Source organism: Schistocerca americana, chromosome 8, assembly GCF_021461395.2.
Source record: "Schistocerca americana isolate TAMUIC-IGC-003095 chromosome 8, iqSchAmer2.1, whole genome shotgun sequence".
In the NCBI taxonomy this organism is placed as follows: Eukaryota; Metazoa; Arthropoda; class Insecta; order Orthoptera; family Acrididae; genus Schistocerca; species Schistocerca americana.
In genome coordinates, this window is record NC_060126.1 from 487890466 (window position 1) to 487915848 (window position 25383).

Below are 25383 nucleotides of genomic sequence, written 5' to 3' on the forward strand. Positions count from 1 at the left end.
CAAGAAGCCGAAGACAAATACCGAAGACAAACTCAGATCGTTGCAGCTCATCATGAGGTTACAGTTACTGCACCGTTTGGATCTCGTACGCCACAGTATCTCTCCTGCGCCACACTTTTCATCTCAGAGTGGCATTTGTACCCTACGTCATCAATTACGCGCTGGATGCATTACAATCTGTTTTCCTCTATACTTTTTACCTTCTACCGCTCCCTGTAGTAGCGCGGAAGTTATACCCTGAAGTCTTAAGAGATGTCCTACCATCCTGTCCCTTCTTCTTGTCAGTGTTTCCCGTATATTCCTTTCCTCGCCGTTTCTACGGAGAACCTCCTCATTCCTTACCTTATCAATCCACCTTGTACTTTTACGGTTACCAATGTAAAATAGACCGCAAAACTTTCCGTACTATTGGCCATGGGATGGTCTATTCTGGTAACACTGCACGAGCACTAGCACGTGCTGGATGGTCAGTTACACCAACAGCAACCTCGTCAATAGCTTCAACCGGCTTAGGACGCCTTCCTCTTCCAGGTGCTACGCCAGGCTTAACAGTGTTTTCGAATTTCGTTATAATCTTTTTTAAACCATTTAATGGCATCATGCTTCTCCTCAGACCTGTCAGTCGGCGATATTTTCTCAATGCAGCGCTGTAGCGGCTGCCATTCACGTAAAACAGTTTCAGTAACACCATGTGGTATGTATTCTCGGTAACCGTACGGTTCGTTGACGTTATGGCTTGTCAAATGACAGCGTGGATGTCATATCTTTATACAGACAGCGTACAGTGCCAGATCTGAACCTGGTGGCCAAAACTGGAACTAATTTTCTTGGAGCCTAAGTCGATTTTCTATTAAAGCATTAGCATATGAAGGGCTTATTTAAATAGTGGTACAAGTCCATTTTTGAAACTTCCTGGCAGATTAAAACTGTGTGCCGGACCGAGACTTGAACTCGGGACCTTTGCCTTTCGCGGGCAAGTGCTCTACCAACTGAGCTACCCAAGCACGACTCACGCCCCGTCCTCACCGCTTTACTTCTGCCAGTACCTCGTCTCCTACCTTCCAAACTTTACAGAAGCTCCCCTGCGAACCTTGCAGAACTAGCACTCCTGAAAGAAAGGATGTTGCGGAGACATGGCTTAGCCACAGCCTGGGGAATGTTTCCAGAATGAGATATTTCAGTCTGCAGCGGAGTGTGCGCTGATATGAAACTTCCTGGCAGATTAAAACTGTGTGCTGGACCGTGACTCGAACTAGGGACCTTTCCCTAAGTCCATTTTTGTTGATTCTGAGATACAGTCTCCTAAAGTTAAATGAGCGCTGAAAAATCTGCAGTTGAGATACCAGAAATATTCAAGTATAAATACTTTTAACTTTAGGACTCTGTATCTCAGAATGAACAAAAATGGACTTGTGCCACTATTGAAATAAGCCCTTCATGTGTACCAAGTTTCGCTGCTATACGATGATTACAGCTAACACTAGACCTCCTTGAGTAACTGTTCGTTAATTATAACCACCCACTGTAAACAGGTCGACTTGTCGAGCTAGTTTGAGTCTGTAACAGCTTTCAGAGTCATTGATGCCTCTGATGACGTCTCCAGCATTGGAAGACGAAACGTTTGCAACGGAATAATTCGTGCCTTGGACCACTGCCTTAAGCTAATAAGTATCAGCAATAACGCAAATACGGACGGTGAAAACATGCGTTCTATAATCGTAGGTTTGTTCATCAGGCTGTGTTCAGAGACAGCAGATTAGTCGAAATCTGCGATATTTAATGTACGAGAGTTCTGAAATCTTTACTTATGTCTGCCCAGTGCAGTTGGGATGTGCTAGCAATATTTGGTCAACATCTTGATGGATACAATCATTCTGAGTGTTGCATTTCTAACAATTTGAAAATATTACATACTGTGCCAAAAGGACCACTGATAAACACTTTAGAAGAAATTGAAATCTTTTCACTTCACAAAAGTAATCCATTATCTGTTTTAAACGAACAATTTCAGTTCAAAGATAAACATTTCTTTGAGCTTTTCGATGATCTGCTTTAGAATGTTTACTCTTCTGTCCTTTGTTTTTTAAAATTATTAAGACTTTCAGGAAGTATTTTATCTTTACATTGTAATTTTATTTCACTAAACATTATTTTATGACTGACTATCTGATTTAGAATTTTTGCTTATATGCTTTTAGACTGCATATTGCTAATTCACATCCTTTAATTTTTGACACTATGGCTCATAATATTATAATTTTAAATTCCTTCCATTTTCATCATTTTTATTTGTTTATAAGACTGGCATATAACTTAAGGAATAGCAATGCCTTTTAAAAATTGTCACATGTGATTTACACACCAACTTCATAGACAATATTTTATATGTATGGACAACTACTTCATATCGTATTTGTGCAGTACGTAGTATACATGTCAGCTAAAGATTATTGCAGCCTACTCATTGAAAATCGTTTCAATAAAGACATGTTGCTGCTCAATAATACATCATCTGACGTGATACTCTTCGCTTTTCCACTTCCGCAACAACTTCGTTACAAAGAAGCCTGCTGCCACATCTTTGCACTGGCGTTTGTCCTCACCATGGCAACCACTAGTTCGCCCATCGACTTTACAACAACTTCAGTGGAAAGAAGCCTGCTGCCTCATGTTTGGAACGGCGTCCAACTTCACCATGGCAACCAGTGGTTCCAAATGGTTCACTAACAGGCCTTGAGAGGGCAACCCATGTACTGCCAAACCGAAGTTCATTTATCCTACATATTTAAATATTTTTAACGCTTCTTAATTGACAATAGCTGTTTAATAAGCTAAGTTTATTGTGTATTTATTTTTAATTCTTGACAATGTTCTTTTAACTAAGAAATTTTAAATTGTAATTCGACTTATAACTCATTGGTTAGTAATGACATCATGCCGTCAGAAGTGGATAGAGCCTCCATTATATATAGTAAGACGTGCACTGGTTTCTCCAGTAATGATTCTCCAACAGAAAGAGTTTCCTACTCAATGGTAATTCATCGTTTTATTGATTTATAACTTTATGTATTTTCTTTAATGTATATAGCCATCTAATTAAAGCTTTGTATACAACTTGTAGGTGTGAAGATTACCACAGTAGTGGTCGAAACCAGTCACCTTGATAAATAAATTGTGATCAAGACTGTTTTTAATAGTAAGTATTTGTAAGACATTGATCACTGCCTCTCCCATAATGTATTCAAAAGCACCTTCAGTTGTTTGGGCTGGGCGCCACGGGGCATCTCGCTCCGCTTGGCTTCAGCCCGGTGTTTATTCGCGAGATCCACGTCCAGGAAGGCAAACATTGACAAACAGCGGCGACGTCGGCGCGCAGGCGGTCACTGCCCCCAGCGTCCCTATCAGAGCGGGCTGCCCGCCACGTCGTGCTGCGCTGTTTCTTTTTCGCCGCCACCAGTTCTGCCACCTCGTCACGCAGGCCGTTCTGCGGCCCGCTCGCCGACTGGTCCGGAATGCGAAGCGACGTCGCCGTGCCGGCCGTTGACCCGTTCCGCTTAATGGTGGTCGATTTGGGATGGAAATAGCAGAACCGGCAAATCGAGTCAAGTTTACGAGTATTCCAGCAGCTTGCGGCGAAGAACGCGGACTGCGTGTAACCGCTGACTTCGCATTCAAATTACTGCAACGGCATTCCTGTTCACAGGTGCAGCCGAATAGACTCTATATTCTAGCGCGCCTGCCACCTTGTGGATTACAGTGTGTACGTCTCTCCACATAACCTCTTATCCATTTCGGATAGCTGTGTACCACTCTGGGATTATAGCTTCACACGTACACCGTATAGTCACTGCAGAGTATCTTGCACTGTTCTCGATTACTGATAAGTGGAACGACTGTAGTTAACATTTTGAGTACCAGCCACTTACACTGAGGTGAATAAGTCATGGGATAGCGCTATGCCCATATTCATATGGTGGTAGTATCATAAATAAAAGATCAATGTATTTGCGGAGGTGCCATTTCTGCCGGCCGAAGTGGCCGTGCGGTTAAAGGCGCTGCAGTCTGGAACCGCAAGACCGCTACGGTCGCAGGTTCGAATCCTGCCTCGGGCATGGATGTTTGTGATGTCCTTAGGTTAGTTAGGTTTAACTAGTTCTAAGTTCTAGGGGACTAATGACCTCAGCAGTTGAGTCCCATAGTGCTCAGAGTCATTTGAACCATTTTTTGCCATTTGTACTCAGATGGAAAAGTTTCCGACGTGATTATGGCTGCATGACGAATGACCGAGGACTGGGTGTTTCCATTGTCCTCATCATTTCATTATCATTTGTGACAGTGGCTAGATTGGACTGTGTACAAAAGGTGGGCTGTGTAAAAAATTGGGACTTTGTACGGGCGCTGATGACCGCGTAGTTGAACGCCTCACAAATCAAATGTCATCATCATCAGGGAATTCAATATTCCGAGATCCATAGTGCCAAGTGTGTGCCGAGAATACCAGATTTCAAGCATTGCCTCTCTCTACGGACAAACCTAGTAGCCGTTGATATTCACCTAACGACCCATCGCAGCGCCGTTTGTGTAGCAGACAAGCAACACTGCTTGAAATAACCGCAGAAATCAATGTGGGACGTACGACGAATGTGTCCGTCGGAGACTGCGGCGAAATGTGGCGTAAGTGGGCTATCGCAGCAGACGACCTACGCGAGTGACTTTTCTAACAGCACGACAACGCCTGCAGCGCCTCTCATGGGCTTTTGACCATATCGGTTGGAACCTAGGTGACTGGACAATCGCGGCCTGATCAGACGAGTCCCTATTTCAGTTGCTAAGAGCTGATGGTAGTATTCGGTTGTGCCGGAGACCCCTCAAAGCCATGGACCCAAGTTGTCAACAAGGCACTGTGCACCGTGGTGGTGGCTTCATAATACACTCCTGGAAATTGAAATAAGAACACCGTGAATTCATTGTCCCAGGAAGGGGAAACTTTATTGACACATTCCTGGGGTCAGATACATCACATGATCACACTGACAGAACCACAGGCACATAGACACAGGCAACAGAGCATGCACAATGTCGGCACTAGTGCAGTGTATATCCACCTTTCGCAGCAATGCAGGCTGCTATTCTCCCATGGAGACGATCGTAGAGATGCTGGATGTAGTCCTGTGGAACGGCTTGCCATGCCATTTCCACCTGGCGCCTCAGTTGGACCAGCGTTCGTGCTGGACGTGCAGACCGCGTGAGACGACGCTTCATCCAGTCCCAAACATGCTCAATGGGGGACAGATCCGGAGATCTTGCTGGCCAGGGTAGTTGACTTACACCTTCTAGAGCACGTTGGGTGGCACGGGATACATGCGGACGTGCATTGTCCTGTTGGAACAGCAAGTTCCCTTGCCGGTCTAGGAATGGTAGAACGATGGGTTCGATGACGGTTTGGATGTACCGTGCACTACTCAGTGTCCCCTCGACGATCACCAGTGGTGTACGGCCAGTGTAGGAGATCGCTCCCCACACCATGATGCCGGGTGTTGGCCCTGAGTGCCTCGGTCGTAGCAGTCCTGATTGTGGCGCTCACCTGCACGGCGCCAAACACGCATACGACCATCATTGGCACCAAGGCAGAAGCGACTCTCATCGCTGAAGACGACACGTCTCCATTCGTCCCTCCATTCACGCCTGTCGTGACACCACTGGAGGCGGGCTGCACGATGTTGGGGCGTGAGCGGAAGACGGCCTAACGGTGTGCGGGACCGTGGTCCAGCTTCATGGAGACGGTTGCGAATGGTCCTCGCCGATACCCCAGAAGCAACAGTGTCCCTAATTTGCTGGGAAGTGGCGGTGCGGTCCCCTACGGCACTGCGTAGGATCCTACGGTCTTGGCGTGCATCCGTGCGTCGCTGCGGTCCGGTCCCAGGTCGACGGGCACGTGCACCTTCCGCCGACCACTGGCGACAACATCGATGTACTGTGGAGACCTCACGCCCCACGTGTTGAGCAATTCGACGGTACGTCCACCCGGCCTCCCGCATGCCCACTATACGCCCTCGCTCAAAGTCCGTCAACTGCACATACGGTTCACGTCCACGCTGTCGCGGCATGCTACCAGTGTTAAAGACTGCGATGGAGCTCCGTATGCCACGGCAAACTGGCTGACACTGACGGCGGCGGTGCACAAATGCTGCGCAGCTAGCGCCATTCGACGGCCAACACCGCGGTTCCTGGTGTGTCCGCTGTGCCGTGCGTGTGATCATTGCTTGTACAGCCCTCTCGCAGTGTCCGGAGCAAGTATGGTGGGTCTGACACACCGGTGTCAATGTGTTCTTTTTTCCATTTCCAGGAGTGTAGTATGGGATGTGTTTATATGGAACAGACTTTGACCTCTGGTCCAACTAAACCGATCACTGACTGGAAATGGTTATATTCGGCTACTTCGAGACCATTTGTAGCCATTCAGCAATTGGATTTTTGTGGATGACAATACGCCTGTCAAGGGGCTATAATTGTTTTCCGTTCGTTTTAAGAATATTTTGGACAGTTCGACCAAATTGTTTGGCCACCGAGGTTGCCTGAAATGAATTCCACCAAACATTTATGGGACACAATTGAGAGGCCTATTCGAATGGTTCAAATGGCTCTGAGCACTATGGGACTTAACATCTGAGGTCATCAATCCCCTAGAACTTAGAACTACTTAAACCTAGCTAACCTAAGGACATCACAAACATCCATGCCCGAGGCAAGATTCGAACTTGCGACCGTAGCGGTCGCGTGGTTCCAGACTGAAGGGCCTAGAACCGCTCAGACACACCGGCCGGCAGGTCTATTCGAGCACAAAATTCTGCACCAGCAACACGGTTGTACAGGCAGAATGGCTCTGCAGGGGTAATTGTAACGACTTGCAGAGTCGATGCTGCATTACGCTGGGCAAAAGGAAGTCCGAAACCATATTAAGGGGTGTCCCATGACTTGTTTCGGCAACGACCTTGCCACAGTGCATACACCGGTTCCTGTCAGATCACCGAAGTTAAGCGCTGTCGGGCGTGGCCGGCACTTGGATGGGTGGCCATCCGGACACCCATGCGCTGTTGCCATTTTCATGGTGGACTCAGCCTCGTGATGCCAATTGAGGAGCTATTCGACCGAATAGTAGCGGCTCCGGTCACAAAAAACCATCATAACGACCGGGAGAGCGGTGTGCTGACCACATGCCCCTCCTATCTGCATCCTCATCTGAGGATGACACGGCGGTCGGATGGTCCCGGTGAGCCACATGTGGCCTGATGACAGAGTGCTTTTATGACTTGTTTCACCTCAGTGTACGAAAGTCTACTCACTCCAGTGCTAGGCTGTTATCTCTGTTTGATTTATTCTATGCAGGGCGTTTTTACTGTAGTTCAAATTCTGGTACAAACTCAAGAAAAAAATGTGAAACTAAATTTCTTACTTAGAAATAATGCTTATTAATTACTTGTTGACCCATTTGAGTACTAGTGGCTTCTGCCTGAAATCACAAATTTATTGATATTTATTTATTTATTTTGTGAAGTACCAGTCTATTTCCAATGAAAAAACCGAAGCTATTGCTGACATGGACATCTAGTGATGCGCTGAGTTACTTCTACGAATGTAGTGCATTGTAGCAATCATTTACAGCTTTCAGAGCAGCAGTCGGCGCGGATATTGTGCTATGTGTTTGTAGGAGATCATGAAATGTGTGTTTTTTTTATATATAGAGATCATGTTGGGGAGCGCAATGATAGTGGAAGTAAGTACATCTGAAGTAATTGAAACGTAATTTTGAGGTTTTTTCTACTGCTTTAATGAGCGGTTTCGAAATAAAACCACTGGAGCAGTATGTACTTTCTGATAAAAATTTATTAAATTTTAGGCCCATTTCTGTATGCTATTTAGCACTGTAATTTTTTTAGGCAATATGACTTCATGGGAATTTAGAGATGAGGGACTGTGACTTGGAAAAATGAGGAATTGCTTTGAAATATATCTCATGAAATGGTAGAATATTGAAAACTGTTCTAGAGTGAAACTATCTCCTTAAAATAATTTGTTGTTTACCTTTTTCCAATTTTGTCTTATATTCGTTACTTAATATGATGATACAGGTCAATTTTGTGAAAACTTCACATTTAAAAAAAAGTATTTGTGGTTCTCAAAGGATTAAGCAAATGTTAATTATGTTGTTATTCTATTAAACCTCTCAGCGTCACAGAACTTGAGAAAGGTTGCCTTTCAGGGGAAAAAAGTTCATTTTAGGATATCGTTTACAATTTACAAGTAAAAAATATGTGTTTAACTCTCTATAGACAATGAAAGGAAGAATATCTCACAAGAACGATTTAGTATTTCAGATAGAACTCACTTGCATACACGGCACTGAATCGACGAACATTGTTTTACTCCAGTGATCTGCAATTGATGGACACACTCAAAATGACTGAAAAAAATTGCGACTGGCGTCCAAGGTGACTGTTTCCTTCCGTCAATAAGATAAATTGTAAGTAAGATGTTCATCCGCATCAACAACATCAATACGGCCGCTACGATCATCCTTAGATTTTTCGAGAGTGCGAAGAAATCTGTGCGTGACTGAGTGGAATATTGCGAGACCACCCAATGAACGTGCGTACACGAATAGCTAAGTAACAGCTCAGTACACACCAAATAACTGGGTTCCACGACACTACCATAACCCCAAGTATATATTGCTGACATACGAAGTTCACCTTTTAGTAATTTTTTACTAATAGCCGCTCACACGGTTGCAGATGACTTGATGTTCACTGAGTAAAAAGACGGCAACAGAAAATAAGCGCACAGAAAACAAGTCGCAAACAGCGACAATAATTTCTTAAAACATGCTGTAACATACAATAAATAATGTAGTATGAAAGTATTCATAGAAAACTATATATTTAAAAAACGAATAGCAAAATTGTAATAATGTGCTACTGTGTTTGTATAACCATGCTATTTTCTGCATATTTTAGATTAAAAAACCCCACTGATGATGGTGATATTTGTCGCCAAAACTATTTTGGGAGAACAAAGAATTAAAGGAATAACAAGGTGTTTTGCATCAAGGCGGACTCAATTTGCTGATAGTACTGTTTTTCTATGGAATCACGGACCAAATGGAAGAGTTCCAAGATAGAATTATTGTTTATAGGGAAATTAGACGTCATACGAAAGCTTGCCAAAGTCATGCTTCTTGCGAACCATTCGTAAATGTAACAGGAAAATGGTGAAGTTATAGTGGTATCAGAATTAATATCCTCTGCACATCGTAAGGAATAAGTACAGTTTGTAGAAAAAGGTAGGGCCAAACTTTGAGGAAATATTCCTCACACATAGAAGAATAAAACGTCTTATTTGGATATGGGTCTGGAAACGCTTTATTTCCACTTTAGGGGTCATTTTCTACTTCTCTTCAAAATCACGTTAATCATGGGAAACACACAGAAGTAGAACGTACCAACATTACATGAACTGTTTTCTTACACGAAATGTTCAAAATACCCTGTTGGTTATAATGAATGTGTAGTACGTTGCAGTTCTTAGGTTCACAACCATTGTTTGTTGTTCCAATGGAACAAAGGTAATGTTGACATGTGACTCAATTCAGTGCTTGTGTGGACATGTGACTAACGTAATTGCTCTACTAGCATCAAGCACGTAGCGTCAACTGTTTAATCACGGACTATTCAAACACTTATCGCGAACTGTTAAGTGTTCGTCACCGTCATGGTTTGCGGTGCAGTGCATTGGAAGTGTTCTCAAATGCTGGGTTGGCAGATGAGCATTTTCTGCGAGGATTAGCAGATGGTAATGGCCGCAGCGCTCGACGTTTATATCGGAAGTTATTTCCAGAGCGATGGTGGCCCAGCACGAGGACGTTTGAACAATTGATGGTCGTCTTTGGAAGCATGAGACGTTCAAGCCTAATTGCGACTGGAGGAGGCATAGAGAGATGAAGGCACCTCAGCTGGAGAAGGAACATCTTCATTCAGCTGTCGACAACCATAGTGTCAGCGTAAAAGAATTATGTGCAACAAGTAATGTTGACCTCATGACTTTCTGGAGTGTGCTACCTGAAAACAGTGCTGTATCTGCACCATGTACAGCGTGTGCAGGCACTGTCAGTAGCAGGTGTTCCTGCTTGGGTTCACTCCTGCAAATAATACAGCTGCAACATAATGTCACGAAGGACGTGTGCGACCATAATGTAAAACATATGTGCAGTTGTGCAGTCTGAAAATTGCTGAATATATCGCTGAGGAAACAGTAATTGACTGTATGTAAGCTGCCTTAAGTATTTCCGCATTACGCATTTCGGACAATGCCATCATCAGGTATCCTGGAACATCACCTTGCACGTAGATACAAAACTTACATATTGTAGCAGTAACTATCATAAGTCCGCCCGGTTACCCGTGCAGTCTAACGCATTGCTTTCCGGACGGGAAGGCGTGCCGGTCCCCAGCACGGATCCGCCATGCGGATGAGTCTCCAGGATGGTTTTTAGGCGGTTTTCCATCTGCCTCGGCGAATGCGGGCTGCTTCCCCTTATTCCGCCTGAGCTGCACTATGTCGGCGATTGCTGCGCGAACACCGTCTCCACGGACGCGTTCACCATAATTACTCTACCACGCAAACATTTGGGGTTAGACACGTCTGGTGTGAGACGTTCCCGGGGGTCTACTGGGGACCGAACCGCACAATCACCCTGGGTTCGGTGCGGGGCGGCGGTGGGTTGAGTGGGGTTGTGGGTTTGTGAAACACTGAGGGCTACGGCGGGGACGAAGCCTCCCCGTCATTTCTAGGTCCGCAGTTCAATACAATACAAGTATCATAATGAGACTGCTTATGATCGTTAGAACTACAATGTGTAAGTTTTGTATCTATGTATAAAATGATGTTCCAGGATATCTGATGATGGCAATGTCCGAAACGCCTAATTTTGGAATAATGAATTCAGGGAAAAGGAAGCAAGGAAGGAAGAGATTTCAGATACAGGATGGCGTGATGGACGCTACAACATACAGCAGCTATATGAAGGAAGCAATGGATCGCAGAAAATGGAGAGGCAAAGGACCTGCTAATATAGCAGAAAACTGATGATGATGAATTCAGCTTACTTACTACCACTAAATTTTCCTCAGCAACCTATTCAGCGCTTTACAGACTGCACATATTTCTGCGAGTGATTCATTCAACAATTCGTCAACCCGCACTTTAGTGTAAGAATATTTTGGCAGGTTCAGTAAATTGCTGTGTCGTACAGTGCATGTTCTCTTCTTACCTTGGAGCCGTCGACGGGCGACGTTGGAGGTGCGGGGTTGATGATGGGGATGTGCGGGAACCAGGAGAGGATGGTGTCGACGAAGCCGCTGCCCACGCCGCCCCCGGCGCCGCCCCCGGAGCCGCCGCCCGGGTTGCTGCCGTCGGCGCCGTCGCGTAGCAACACGGCGCTCAGGCCGTTACCCGGCGCGCCGCCCACGTACACCACCGGCACCGCCGACGACACGCTGCAACGCCACACACACGCACACGCTTTCACAAATCTACTCCTCACACTGCAACTACGTCCTAGAGTTCCTGTGAGTTAGTATGAGCAGCGGGCATTGTTGGCAACCGGAATAAAATAATAATTGGATCATTTTACCGACCTCCCAATTCAGATGATACAGTTGCTGAAAGGTTCAAAGAAAACTTGAGTTTGGTTTCAAACACGTACGCGACTCATACGATTACAGCTGGTGGTGACTTTAATTTACCCTCGATATGTTGGCGAAAATACATGTTTAATTCCGGAGGTACGCATAAAATATCATCAGAAAGTGTGCTAAATGTATTCTCTGAAAATTATTTCGAGCAGTTAGTTCATGAGCCCACGCGAATAGTAAACGGTTGTGAAAACACACTTGACCTCTTAGCAACAAATAATCCTGAGTTAATAACGAACATCAAAACCGTTTCAGGGATTAGTGAAGACAGAGATGTCGTAGCAAGATTGAATATTGTAATCCCAAAATACTCGAAAAATAAGCGAAAAATATACCTACTCAAAAAAGCAGATAAAAAATCACTTGACGCCTTCCTGAGAGACAATCTCCACTCCATCGGGATTAATGATATAAGTATAGACCAGATGTGCCTTGAATTCAGAGAAATAGTATCGGCAGCAATTGAGAGATTTATACCAAATAAATCAACAAACGACTGAGCTGATACTCCTTGCAACACAAAACGGGTCAGAACACTGTTGCAGAAACAACGAAACAAACATGCCAAATCCAAACAGACGCGAAATACCAAGACTGTCGATCATTTATAGAAGCTCGAAATTTAGCGTGGACTTCAATGCGAGATGCTTATAACAGTTTCCACAACGAAACATTGTCTCGAAACCTGGCAGAAAATCCAAAGAGATTCTGGAAGTATGTGAAGTATGTTAGCGGCAAGAAACAATCAATGCCTTCTCTGCGCGATAGCAATGGAGATACTATTGAAGAGAGTGCTGCCAAAGCAGAGTTACTAAACACAGCCTTCCGAAATGCCTTCACAAGAGAAGACGAAGTAAATATTCCAGAATTCGAATCAAGAACAGCTGCCAACACGAGTAACGTAGAAGTAAATATCCCCGGAGTAGTGAAGCAACTTAAATCACTTAATGAAAGCAAGTCCTCTGGTCCAGACTGTATACCAATTAGGTTCCTTTCAGAGTATGCTGATGCATTAGCTCCATACTTGACAAACATATACAACCGTTCGCTCGTCGAAAGATCCATACCCAAAGACTGGAAAGTTGCACAGACCACACCAATATTCAAGAAAGGTAGTAGGAGTAATCCACTAAATTAAAGGCCCATATCAGGCAGCATTTTGGAACATATATTGTGTTCGAACATTATGAATTACCTCGAAGAAAACGGTCTATTGACACACAGTCAACATGGGTTTAGAAAACATCGTTCTTGTGAAACACAACTAGCTCTTTATTCACATGTAGTGTTGAGTGCTATTGACAGGGGATTTCAGATCGATTCCGTATTTCTGGATTTCTATAATGCTTTTGACACTGTACCACACAAGTGGCTTATAGTGAAATTGAGTGCTTATGGAATGTCGTCTCAGTTATGTGACTGTATCTGTGACTTCCTGTTAGAGAGGTCACAGTTCGTAGTAACTGACGGACAGTCATCGAGTAAAACAGAAGTAATTTCTGGCGTTCCCCAAGGTAGTGTTATTGGCCCTTTGCTGTTCCTTATCTATATAAACGATTTGGGAGACAATCTGAGCGGCCTTCTTAGGTTGTTTGCAGATGACGCTGTCGTTTATCGTCTAGAAAAGACATCATGAGAACAAAACAAACTGAAAAACGATTTAGAAACGATATCTGAATGTTGCGCAAATTGGCAGTTGATCCTCAGTAACGAAAAGTGTGAGGTCATCCACTTGAGAGCTAAAAGGAACTCGTTAAACTTCGGTTACACGATAAATCAGTCAAATGTAAGGGCCGTAAATTCAACTAAATGCCAAGGAATTACAATTACGAACAACTTAAATTGGAAGGAACACATAGAAAATGTTGTGGGGAAGTCTGACTGCGTTTATTGGCAGGACACTTAGAAAATGTAACAGATCTACTAAGGAGACTGCCTACACTACGCTTACCCGTCCTCTTTTAGAATTCTGCTGCGCAGTGTTGGATCCTTACCAGATCAGACTGATGGAGTACATCGAAAAAGTTCAAAGAAGGGCAGCACGTTTTGTATTATCGCGAAATATGGGAGAGAGTGTCACAGAAATGCTACAGGAATAGGGCTGAACGTCATTAACAGAAAGGCGTTTTTCGTAGCGACGGTATCTTCTCACGAAATTCCAATCACCAACTTTCTCATCCGAATGCGAAAATATTTTGTTGACACCGACCTACATAGGGAGAAACGATCACCACGATGAAACAAGGGAAATCAGAGTTCGTACGTAAATACACTCCTGGAAATGGAAAAAAGAACACATTGACACCGGTGTGTCAGACCCACCATACTTGCTCCGGACACTGCGAGAGGGCTGTACAAGCAATGATTACACGCACGGCACAGCGGACACACCAGGAACCGCGGTGTTGGCCGTCGAATGGCGCTAGCTGCGCAGCATTTGTGCACCGCCGCCGTCAGTGTCAGCCAGTTTGCCGTGGCATACGGAGCTCCATCGCAGTCTTTAACACTGGTAGCATGCCGCGACAGCGTGGACGTGAACCGTATGTGCAGTTGACGGACTTTGAGCGAGGGCGTATAGTGGGCATGCGGGAGGCCGGGTGGACGTACCGCCGAATTGCTCAACACGTGGGGCGTGAGGTCTCCACAGTACATCGATGTTGTCGCCAGTGGTCGGCGGAAGGTGCACGTGCCCGTCGACCTGGGACCGGACCGCAGCGACGCACGGATGCACGCCAAGACCGTAGGATCCTACGCAGTGCCGTAGGGGACCGCACCGCCACTTCCCAGCAAATTAGGGACACTGTTGCTCCTGGGGTATCGGCGAGGACCATTCGCAACCGTCTCCATGAAGCTGGGCTACGGTCCCGCACACCGTTAGGCCGTCTTCCGCTCACGCCCCAACATCGTGCAGCCCGCCTCCAGTGGTGTCGCGACAGGCGTGAATGGAGGGACGAATGGAGACGTGTCGTCTTCAGCGATGAGAGTCGCTTCTGCCTTGGTGCCAATGATGGTCGTATGCGTGTTTGGCGCCGTGCAGGTGAGCGCCACAATCAGGACTGCATACGACCGAGGCACACAGGGCCAACACCCGGCATCATGGTGTGGGGAGCGATCTCCTACACTGGCCGTACACCACTGGTGATCGTCGAGGGGCACTGAATAGTGCACGGTACATCCAAACCGTCATCGAACCCATCGTTCTACCATTCCTAGACCGGCAAGGGAACTTGCTGTTCCAACAGGACAATGCACGTCCGCATGTATCCCGTGCCACCCAACGTGCTCTAGAAGGTGTAAGCCAACTACCCTGGCCAGCAAGATCTCCGGATCTGTCCCCCATTGAGTATGTTTGGGACTGGATGAAGCGTCGTCTCACGCGGTCTGCACGTCCAGCACGAACGCTGGTCCAACTGAGGCGCCAGGTGGAAATGGCATGGCAAGCCGTTCCACAGGACTACATCCAGCATCTCTACGATCGTCTCCATGGGAGAATAGCAGCCTGCATTGCTGCGAAAGGTGGATATACACTGTACTAGTGCCGACATTGTGCATGCTCTGTTGCCTGCGTCTATGTGCCTGTGGTTCTGTCAGTGTGATCATGTGATGTATCTGACCCCAGGAATGTGTCAATAAAGTTTCCCCTTCCTGGGACAATGAATTCACGGTGTTCTTATTTCAATTTCCAGGAGTGTATATAGGTGTTCGTTCTTTCCGCTCGCTATACGAGATTGGAATAATAGAGAATTGTGAAGGTGGTTCGATGAACCTTCTGCCAGGCAATTAAACGTGACTTGCAGAGTATCCATGTAGATATATATGTAAATGTAGAGGAAAGGCCTTAAGCTACGGCATTAAAGTGCAGTGTATGCCTTACAGTAAGTGTACGGGAAATCGTAAATGTAGATTATGAGAATCTGTTCTGCAAATAAAGTAGTGGAAACGTAGTCTCGAGATTGGGCATGCGCAAATAGTTTATGGGAGCAGTCGGGTGACGTTGTTGTCGACGTGTAGTGTGCATCTAAGCGACATCCAGTTAGGAGTATTGTTGCTGTGTGACGTTGAAGTGAAAAGTGTCGATTTTATCGCTCTAACGCGTGTTTTCAGAGGGTTCAACAATGGTTAAATTGGCTCTGAGCCCTATGGGACTTAATATATAAGGTCATCAGTTCAAAAATGGTTGAAATGGCTCTGAGCACTATGGGACTTAACATCTTAGGTCATCAGTCCCCTAGAACTTAGAACTACTTAAACCTAACTAACCTAAGGACATCACACACATCCATGCCCGAGGCAAGATTCGAACCTGCGACCGTAGCAGCCCCGCGGTTCCGGACTGTAGCGTCTAGAACCGCACGGCTACCACGGCCGGATGGTCATAAGTCCCCTAGAACTTAGAACTACTTAAACCTAACTAACCTAAGGACATCACACACATCCATGCCGGAGGCAGGATTCGAACCTGCCATCGTAGCGGTCGCGCTGTTCCGGACTGAAGCACCTACACCCGCTCGGTCACAACGGCCGGCTTTCAAAGGGTGATGCGTGACGAAAATGTATCAGAATGTTACTGAGGATTGTTTGAAAGCTATGGTGAGAATGCATTACCGTATAGACAATTTAACAACGGGTAGAGGCGTTCTGTGCGGACGTTTTGTGGGGGCGTCTTGTGCGGATCAGTGAGAGACTACAGATTTGCACAACACAGGTCAGCTGTTCATTCCCCTAGATCAGACTGACATTGTGAGTGGTCTCGTTTCCGTCGACCATCAATGGACTACCTAGGAAATATCCATACAGGTTGATCTCAGTCATCAAACGGTGTGGCATGTGTCGCATGACAACGGAAACTGTAATGCCACAATCAGTGCCAAGCTCTTATTGCAATGGCGCCATAGAAAGGTCTTCGAGCACTTTCATTGCTCACCAGCCACGGGTGCGTGTGACTTCGGCCTGCTTCCGAAGTTGAAGGAACACCTCAGAGGCTGACAGTTAGCTGACGCAGCATCTTTAGGCCATTTAGTAGGGTGCTCTATCGCTGTTATCAACAGAGAAAATCTTGCCAGCGGTTCCTATCAGAATCCCAACATTCGGCAAAAGGTATGTTGCTACCCAGTCTGTTAGCAAAAGTAATAAGTCTTCTAGCAAAAGTAATAAGAAGCGAGAATCACGGCATTGGCAGCCACTGGCTGCTAGCCCCAAGTTTGGCGACATGAATGTAGGAACAACATAAACGCAAGGTGATGTGGCTAGCTGCGTTCATCAGGAAATTGAATTGCACAACGGTAATGAAGGTAGCAGGCTGTTGAGAGTCACCACACCAGGGCAAGTCTCCAGTTAACGACGACGTGACTATGGGTCAACCGGCCGGGGTGGCCGAGCGGTTCTAGGCGCTACAGTCTGGAACCGCGCGACCGCTTCGGTCGCAGGTTCGAATCCAGCCTCGGGCATGGATGTGTGTGATATCCTTAGGTTAGTTAGGTTTAAGTAGTTCTAGGTTCTAGGGGACTGATGACCTCAGAAGTTAAGTCCCATAGTGCTCAGAGCCACTTGAACCATTTTTGATGAATTACCGTTCATGATTGTTCCCTATCTCATCCCTTAGTCAACACTTAGAAAACTAATCGCTCCAGAACAACTTGCTGCGACCATTGCAACAGCTTTTACATTGTAATTTGCAGTGCATAAATCCAGACTACTATAGTTATACAACACTACCTTTCTTGTGGTTCGCTTTTATTTACAATTGAAAATGTCTGACATTTTCTCCTCTGCATTTGCTGTATTAAGATCAAGCGTTTTAATCACTCTGCTACTGTTAGTCACTGCAACAATCCATAATTTAATATGACAGTACTCAAACCCATCTTTAAACTGCCGTCGGAATTACGTACAAAGATAAACACGACGTCAACAGCCACCACTTTTACATGTTTTCTAACACCATAGATGATGAAGAGATGGAAAGAACGTACGATGACACAAAATTACGCAGATAGTTATGGGAGACAAAAGTGAGGAGGAACTGGATGTTGGTGGTAAGAGAAGGAAATATACTAAGAATACATAGACCCAGTGGAAGGAATAAAATGGGAAACACCTGGTAGAATTTTGCCTACAGCATTAACTAATCATCACTAATACTATCTGACACTCTTGAATGAATGTGGCATACATAGAATACTGTGAAAATGGAATGTGTCAGGTGGTAAGGTAGAGTTCCTGAAACCAGATTTTAAACTATGAGACATTTCCAGGGGCAGATGCAGGTTGATGATAACATATCGGTTATGAAGTGTGGATTACAAGTAAAGAGGTAGCAAAAAGCAGGAAATTAAGGAGTGCAATCTGGGTAAGTGAAGACCCTGAGGTTGTTGAGAATTTTACAGGGATCGTCTGGCAACTATTGAATGAAACAGGGGAAAGGAATAAGCTAGTGGATAAATGGTTAGTTTTAAGAGATGAATTATAAGGCCACTGAGAGTGAAAGTGGGAAAAGTGGGACAGAAGAAATCACTGGATACAAACGAGGTATTGAATTTAACTAACCAAAGGGGAAAATATAGAAATTCATCCAACGAATTAGGCAAAAGAGAATACAGATGTCTAAAACATATGAGTGGAAAATGGTAAAATAAGAATACCTAGAGGAAAAATTCAAGCATGGATGGTAAAGGTAGACGCAGCATATATGAACTTAAAATAGGGAAGACCTTTTGAGCAAAGAAAAGTAGCCGTATACATATCAAGACCAAAGACGGCAAGCCAAAACTAAGTAGGAGACGGAAGGTTGGAAGGTGGAACAAATGTGTAGAAATGGGAATGGGATTGACAAACTTCTTGAACACAATGTTAATTTCCTGTGAACTATCTGAACACACAAGGCAATGCTGATCCTACGACAGACTGCAGAAACGGGGACCTGCGTTTATAGCAGTCGTAGATTTAGAGATGAGGAGCAGAATGAATTTACGAGAATCGTCCGAAAGAATCGATGTGCAAGGAAGTGAGATACTGTAGTACTGAAGAATGACATGACGCTTTTGAAGTTCGCTAAGCATGTTGATACTTCGATAAGTAAGACCGGAGTAGGCAGCTCAGTTGAAAAGGTGTGGAAATCTCTAAAAAAGGTCCATCACAGATGCTGGACATACAAACACAGGGGAAAGGAAAGTAACTCCGAAGACAAAAAAAGGAAGTACAAACATATTCAGGGAAATTCAGGAACACAGCAATCAAGTCACTTAGGGACGAAATAAATAGTAATACAGGACAGCCAAGGAGAAATGGCTGCAGAAATCATGTGAAGAAATCGAAACTGAAATGATCGCAGGGAGGACCGATTCGGTATAGAAGAAAGTCAAGTTAAAGGCAGAGTGGTAACATTAAGAGTGCTACGGGAATTTCACTCTTAACCGCGGAAGACAAAACAGAAAGGGAACACTGAAGACCTCTGTGAGTGGGAAGGGTCGTCTGATGAATTGTTATAAGAAGAAATTGGAGTCGATGGGATGATGTAGGAGATCTAATATTAGAGTCAGAATTTAAAAGAGGTCTGAAAAACTTGAGGTCAAATAAGTTAGAATGTATAGATAACATTCCATCGGAATTTCTAAAATCGGGAAGCGGCAACCATTCGTCTACTCATGTTGGTGTGTTGAGTCTATGAAACTGGGGAGGTACCAACAAACTTCCCGAAAAATATCGTCCACAAAATTCCTAAGATATCAAGGTTAGATAGGTGAGAAAACTATCACAGAATCAGCTTCACAGCACAAGCATCCGATCTGCTGACGGAAAAGAAAATCGAGGATCAGTTATATTACGATCAGTTTGGTTTTACGAAAGGTAAAGTCACCAGAGAGATAATTGTGAAATTGCGCCTGATAAAGAATCAAGGCTGAATAAAAATCAGTCAAGACACACTAATAGCATTCGTCGACCTAGAAAAAGCGGTCGACAATACAAAACGGTGCAAGGCGTTCGAAATTCTTAGAGAAACAGGAGTAAGCTGTAGGGGAAGACGAGTGACATACAATATACATAAGAACCAAGAGGAAATAGAGGAAGACAGAAAAGGAAGTGCTCGGATTAAAAAGGGTATAAGACAGGCATGCAGTATTTCGCCCCTGTTCAATCCATACATCGAAGATGCAATGACGGAAATAAAAGAAAATATTCGAGAGATTATGACCTGTATAGTGAGCTTATGTACCGGGTGATCAAAAAGTCAGTATAAATTTAAAAACTGAGTAAATCACGGAATAATGTAGATAGGTACAAATTGACACACATGCTTGGAATGACATGGGGTTTTATTAGCACTAAAAAAATACAAAAGTTCAAATATGTCCGACAGATGGCGCTACGTCTGATCAGAATAGCAATAACTAGCATAACAAAGTAAGACAAAGCAAAGATGATGTTCTTTACTGGAAATGCTCATTATGTCCACCATCATTCCTCAACAATAGCTGTAGTGGAGGAATAATGTTTTGAACAGCACTGTAAAGCATGTCCGGAGTTATGGTGAGGCATTGGCGTCGGATGTTGTCTTTCAGCATCCCTAGAGATGTCGGTCGATCACTTTACACTTGCGACTTCAGGTAACACCAAAGGCAGTAATCGCACGGACTGAGGCCTGGGGACCTGGGAGGCCAAGCATGACGAAAGTGGCTGCTGAGCACACGATCATCACCAAACGACGCGCGCAAGAGATCTTTCAGGCGTCTATCAATATGTGGAGCGCCATCCTGCATAAACATCGTACGTTCCAGCAGGTGTTTATCAGCAAGGCTGGGGATGATGCGATTTTGTAACATATCAGCGTACCTCTCACCCGTCACGGTAGCAGTTACAGACGTTTAGCTGTCCAGCGCCATCTGTCGGACATTGTGTGAACTTAGTTTTTTTCGGTTCTAATAAAACCCCATGTCATGCCAAGCATGTGTGTCAATTTTTACCTCTCTATCTATATTATTCCGTGGTTTATTAAGTTTTAAAATTTGTACTGACTTTTTGATCACCCGGTATACTGTGACATTTATCTATTCTTACTGTGTAACTCATGTATTGTTAATTTCAGACGGTTGCCATTAAGATCAAGCACCTTAGGTGCAGCCTCAGTCTTGAGAAAGAACCAGTCGGTTCGAACTACTCGTCAAAATATACTTACTATAACCGAGACAGTTTGGTAAGAAACTCTTCTAAACTGACAGGCTGCCGGTTCTACATCAACAAAATGTTGAAACTGCATAGAACCCATAGCACTTCAACGTTATGTAATCTCAATTATTAAGTGCCATTTATAAATAAATTTTTTAATGAGTTACCTTTCTTTAAACGCCTGACTGTGTCTCTTCGCTAACTCAGTTACTGACACATCAGGTTGACTACCTGACATTTGCATTGGTAATCTGACACCGTCCGCCCCCGGTAGCTGAGTGGTCAGCGCGACAACATGTCAGTCCTAAGGGCCTGGGTTCGATTCCCGGCTGGGTCGGAGATTTTCTCCGCTCAGGGACTGGGTGTTGTGTTGTCCTAATCATCATCATTCCACCCCCATCGACGCGAAAGAAGTGGCGTCAAATCGAAAGACTTGCACCCGGCGAATGGTCTATCCGACGGGAGGGCCTACTCACACGACATTTACACTTATCTGACACCTACCCAATTGACCACACGCTCTGAGGTACGGTGTGGTAATTTGAGAAATCTTGGTTACAAAGATGTTGTAACGCAACGCTGTGTGATATAACTTCTCCAAGAAAGTTGCTAATCTTATACAGTGAATGGTCTAAAGTCATGGGATGGCATTGGATATGATGTCTATCATCAACTGCTGAAATGTATGCAGTGCGTCTGTTTCCGTATAGTACCGGTAGAAAGGCTTCCTGACGACCCGCCATTTGTGGTCGTCCAAAAAAATGGCTCTGAGCATTATGGGACTTAACATCTGAGGTCATCAGTCCCCTAGAACTTAGAACTACGAGTACCTAACTAACCTAAGGACATCACACATATCCATGCCCGAGGCAGGATTCGAACCTGCGATCGTAGCGGTCGCACGGTTCCACAGTGTAGCGCCTAGAACCGCTCGGCCACACCGGCCGGCTGTGGTCGTCCAGTGCGGCGGTCTGAGAGTGTGCAAACATTATTTATGCGCTACTGAAGATCTAGTTGTCATATTGATCTTAACAGCCCGTGTTCTTGTACAAAACTTTGATATGCTATGACCCATGTTTCTTGTGTCGATTGTCATCTGACGTTCAAAGTCGGTTAACTTGCGCCGTGTTGTCTCGTGCACTGGACATCTGTATGTAACAGACTGCACAAGTATCGTTTCAAATGGGACTACTCTTCCAGTGAATTTTGGCCACACACTTTATTTTAATGCATCTGTAAAACTTCACATCAGCTGCTGTTAAGAAATGCTTTAATACCCGTTGCCAATTACGTTCATTACACATACTCAGATGGTCTGTATTATGTAACAGAGACGTAAATTAATAAGCATAAGAAAGTCAAAGGATCCGCGTACATAGGGAATGGAGAAATGTAGGGTCCCCCTGAATAGGTCAGGCGTGCACTACACGCAGGAAGCGGCTACAAGGGTAGCGGAGTACGTGTGGAGTGCACATGTGGGTTTTTTAGGTTAGAGAATTCCCTCCCTAGGCCCGACAAGACGCCTCCTGAGACGCGGCAAGGTAGGAGTAGGCAAAATGCAGCAGGGAATAACAATATTAATCTGCTAATAGTATACTGCAGGAGCCTCTATAGAAAGACCCCAGAACTCCTCTTAATAATAAACGGTCACAATGCCCACATAGTACTAGGGACAGAAAGTTGGCTGAAACCAGATGTAAACAGTAATGAAATTCTAAACTCAGATTGGAATGTATATCACAGAGACAGGCTGGACAGTGAAGGGGGAGGCGTGTTTATAGCGATAACAAGTGCAATAGTATCGAAGGAAATTGACGGAGATCCGCAATGTGAAATAATTTGGGTGAAGGTCACGGTTAAAGCAGGCTCAGAGATGGTAATTGGATGTCTCTATAGGCCCCCTGGCTCAGCAGCTGTTGTGGCTGAGCACCTGAAGAAAAATTTGGAAAATATTTCTAGTAGATTTCCCCACCATGTTACAGTTCTGGGAGGAGATTTTAATTTGCCGGATATAGACTGGGAGACTCAAACGTTCATAACCGGTGGCAGGGACAAAGAATACAGTGAAATTTTTTTAAGTGCTTTATCTGAAAACTACCTTGAGCAGTTAAACAGAGAACCGACTCGTGGCGATAACTTATTAGACCTTCTGGTGACAAAGAGACCCGAACTATTTGAAACAGTTAACGCAGAACAGGGAATCAGCGATCATAAAGCGGTTATTGCATCGATGATTTCAGCCGTAAATAGAAATATTAAAAAAGGTAGGAAGATTTTTCCGTTTAGCAAAAGTGACAAAAAGCAGATTTCAGAGTACTTGATGGTTCAACACAAAAGTTTTGTCTCAAGTACAGATAGAGGATCAGTGGACAAAGTTCAAAACCATCGTACAATATGCGTTAGACGAGTATGTGCCAAGCAAGATCATAAGAGATCCAAAAGAGCCACCGTGGTACAACAACCGAGTTAGAAAACTGCTGCGGAAGCAAAGGGAACTTCACAGCAAACATAAACATAGCCAAATCCTTGCAGACAAACAAAAATTACGCGAACCGAAATGTAGTGTGAGGAGGGCTATGCGAGAGGCGTTAAATGAATTCAGAAATAAAGTTCTATGTACTGACTTGGCAGAAAATCCTAAAAAATTTTGGTCTTATGTCAAAGCGGTAGGTGGATCAAAACAAAATGTCCAGACACTCTGTGACCAAAATGGTAGTGAAACAGAGGATGACAGACTAAAGGCCGAAATACTAAATGTCTTTTTCCAAAGCTGTTTCACAGAGGAAGACTGCACTGTAGTTCCTTCTCTAGATTGCCGCACAGATGACATAATGGTAGATATCGAAATAGACGACAGAGGGATAGAGAAACAATTAAAATCGCTCAAAAGAGGAAAGGCCGCTGGACCTGATGGGATACCAGTTCGATTTTACACAGAGTACGCGAAGAAACTTACCCCCCATCTTGCAGCGGTGTACCGTAGGTCTCTAGAAGAGCGTAGCGTTCCAAAGGATTGGAAAAGGGCACAGGTCATCATAGTTTTCAAGAAGGGACGTCGAACAGATGTGCAGAACTATAGACCTATATCTCTAACGTCGATCAGTTGTAGAATTTTGGAACACGTATTGTGTTCGAGTATAATGACTTTTCTGGAGACTAGAAATCTACTCTGTAGGAATCAGCATGGGTTTCGAAAAAGACGATCGTGTGAAACCCAGCTCGCGCTATTCGTCCACGAGACTCAGAGGGCCACAGACACGGGTTCCCAGGTAGATGCCGTGTTTCTTGACTTCCGCAAGGCGTTCGATATAGTTCCCCACAGTCGTTTAATGAACAAAGTAAGAGCATATGGACTATCACACCAATTGTGTGATTGGATTGAAGAGTTCCTAGATAACAGGACGCAGCATGTCATTCTCAATGGAGAGAAGTCTTCCGAAGTAAGAGTGATTTCAGGTGTGCCGCAGTGGAGTGTCGTAGGACCGTTGCTATTCACAATATACATAAATGACCTTGTGGATGACATCGGAGGTTCACTGAGGCTTTTTGCGGATGATGCTGTGGTATATCGAGAGGTTGTAACAATGGAAAATTGTACTGAAATGCCAGATGATCTGCAGCGAATTGACGCATGGTGCAGGGAATGGCAATTGAATCTCAATGTAGACAAGTGTAATGTGCTGCGAATACGTAGAAAGACAGATCCTTTATCATTTAGCTACAATATAGCAGGTCAGCAGCTGGAAGCAGTTAATTCCATAAATTATCTGGGAGTATGCATTAGGAGTGTTTAAATTGGAATGATCATATAAAGTTGATAGTCGCTAAAGCAGATGCCAGACTGAGATTCATTGGAAGAATGGCTCTGAGCACTATGGGACTCAACTGCTGAGGTCATTAGTCCCCTAGAACTTAGAACTATTTAAACCTAACTAACCTAAGGACATCACAAACATCCATGCCCGAGGCAGGATTCGAACCTGCGACCGTAGCGGTCTTGCGGTTCCAGACTGCAGCGCCTTTAACCGCACGGCCACTTCGGCCGGCTCATTGGAAGAATCCTAAGCAAATGCAATCCGAAAACAAAGGAAGTAGGTTACAGTACGCTTGTTCGCCCATTGCTTGAATACTGCTCAGCAGTGTGGGATTCGTACCAGATAGGGTTGATAGAAGAGATAGAGAAGATCCAACGGAGAGCAGCGCGCTTCGTTACAGGATCATTTACTAATCGCGAAAGCGTTACGGAGATGATAGATAAACTCCAGCGGAAGACTCTGCAGGAGAGACGATCAGTAGCTCGGTATGGGCTTTTGTTAAAGTTTCGAGAACATACCTTCACCGAAGAGTCAAGCAGTATATTGCTCCCTCCTACGTATATCTCGCGAAGAGACCATGAGGATAAAATCGGAGAGATTAGAGCCCACACAGAAGCATACCGACAATCCTTCTTTCTACGAACAATAAGAGACTG

General features: G+C 44.6%; 1 protein-coding gene across 1 annotated transcript in view; it reads right to left on the reverse strand.

Annotated features, from left to right (window-relative positions):
- Window positions 1-25383, reverse strand: part of LOC124545217 (skin secretory protein xP2-like) — an 88563-nt gene that overhangs the window by 20757 nt on the left and 42423 nt on the right. The window contains exon 3 of the mRNA XM_047124085.1: window positions 11327-11552. Coding sequence (XP_046980041.1) covers window positions 11327-11552 — 226 coding nt within the window. The remainder of the gene's footprint in view (window positions 1-11326; window positions 11553-25383) is intronic.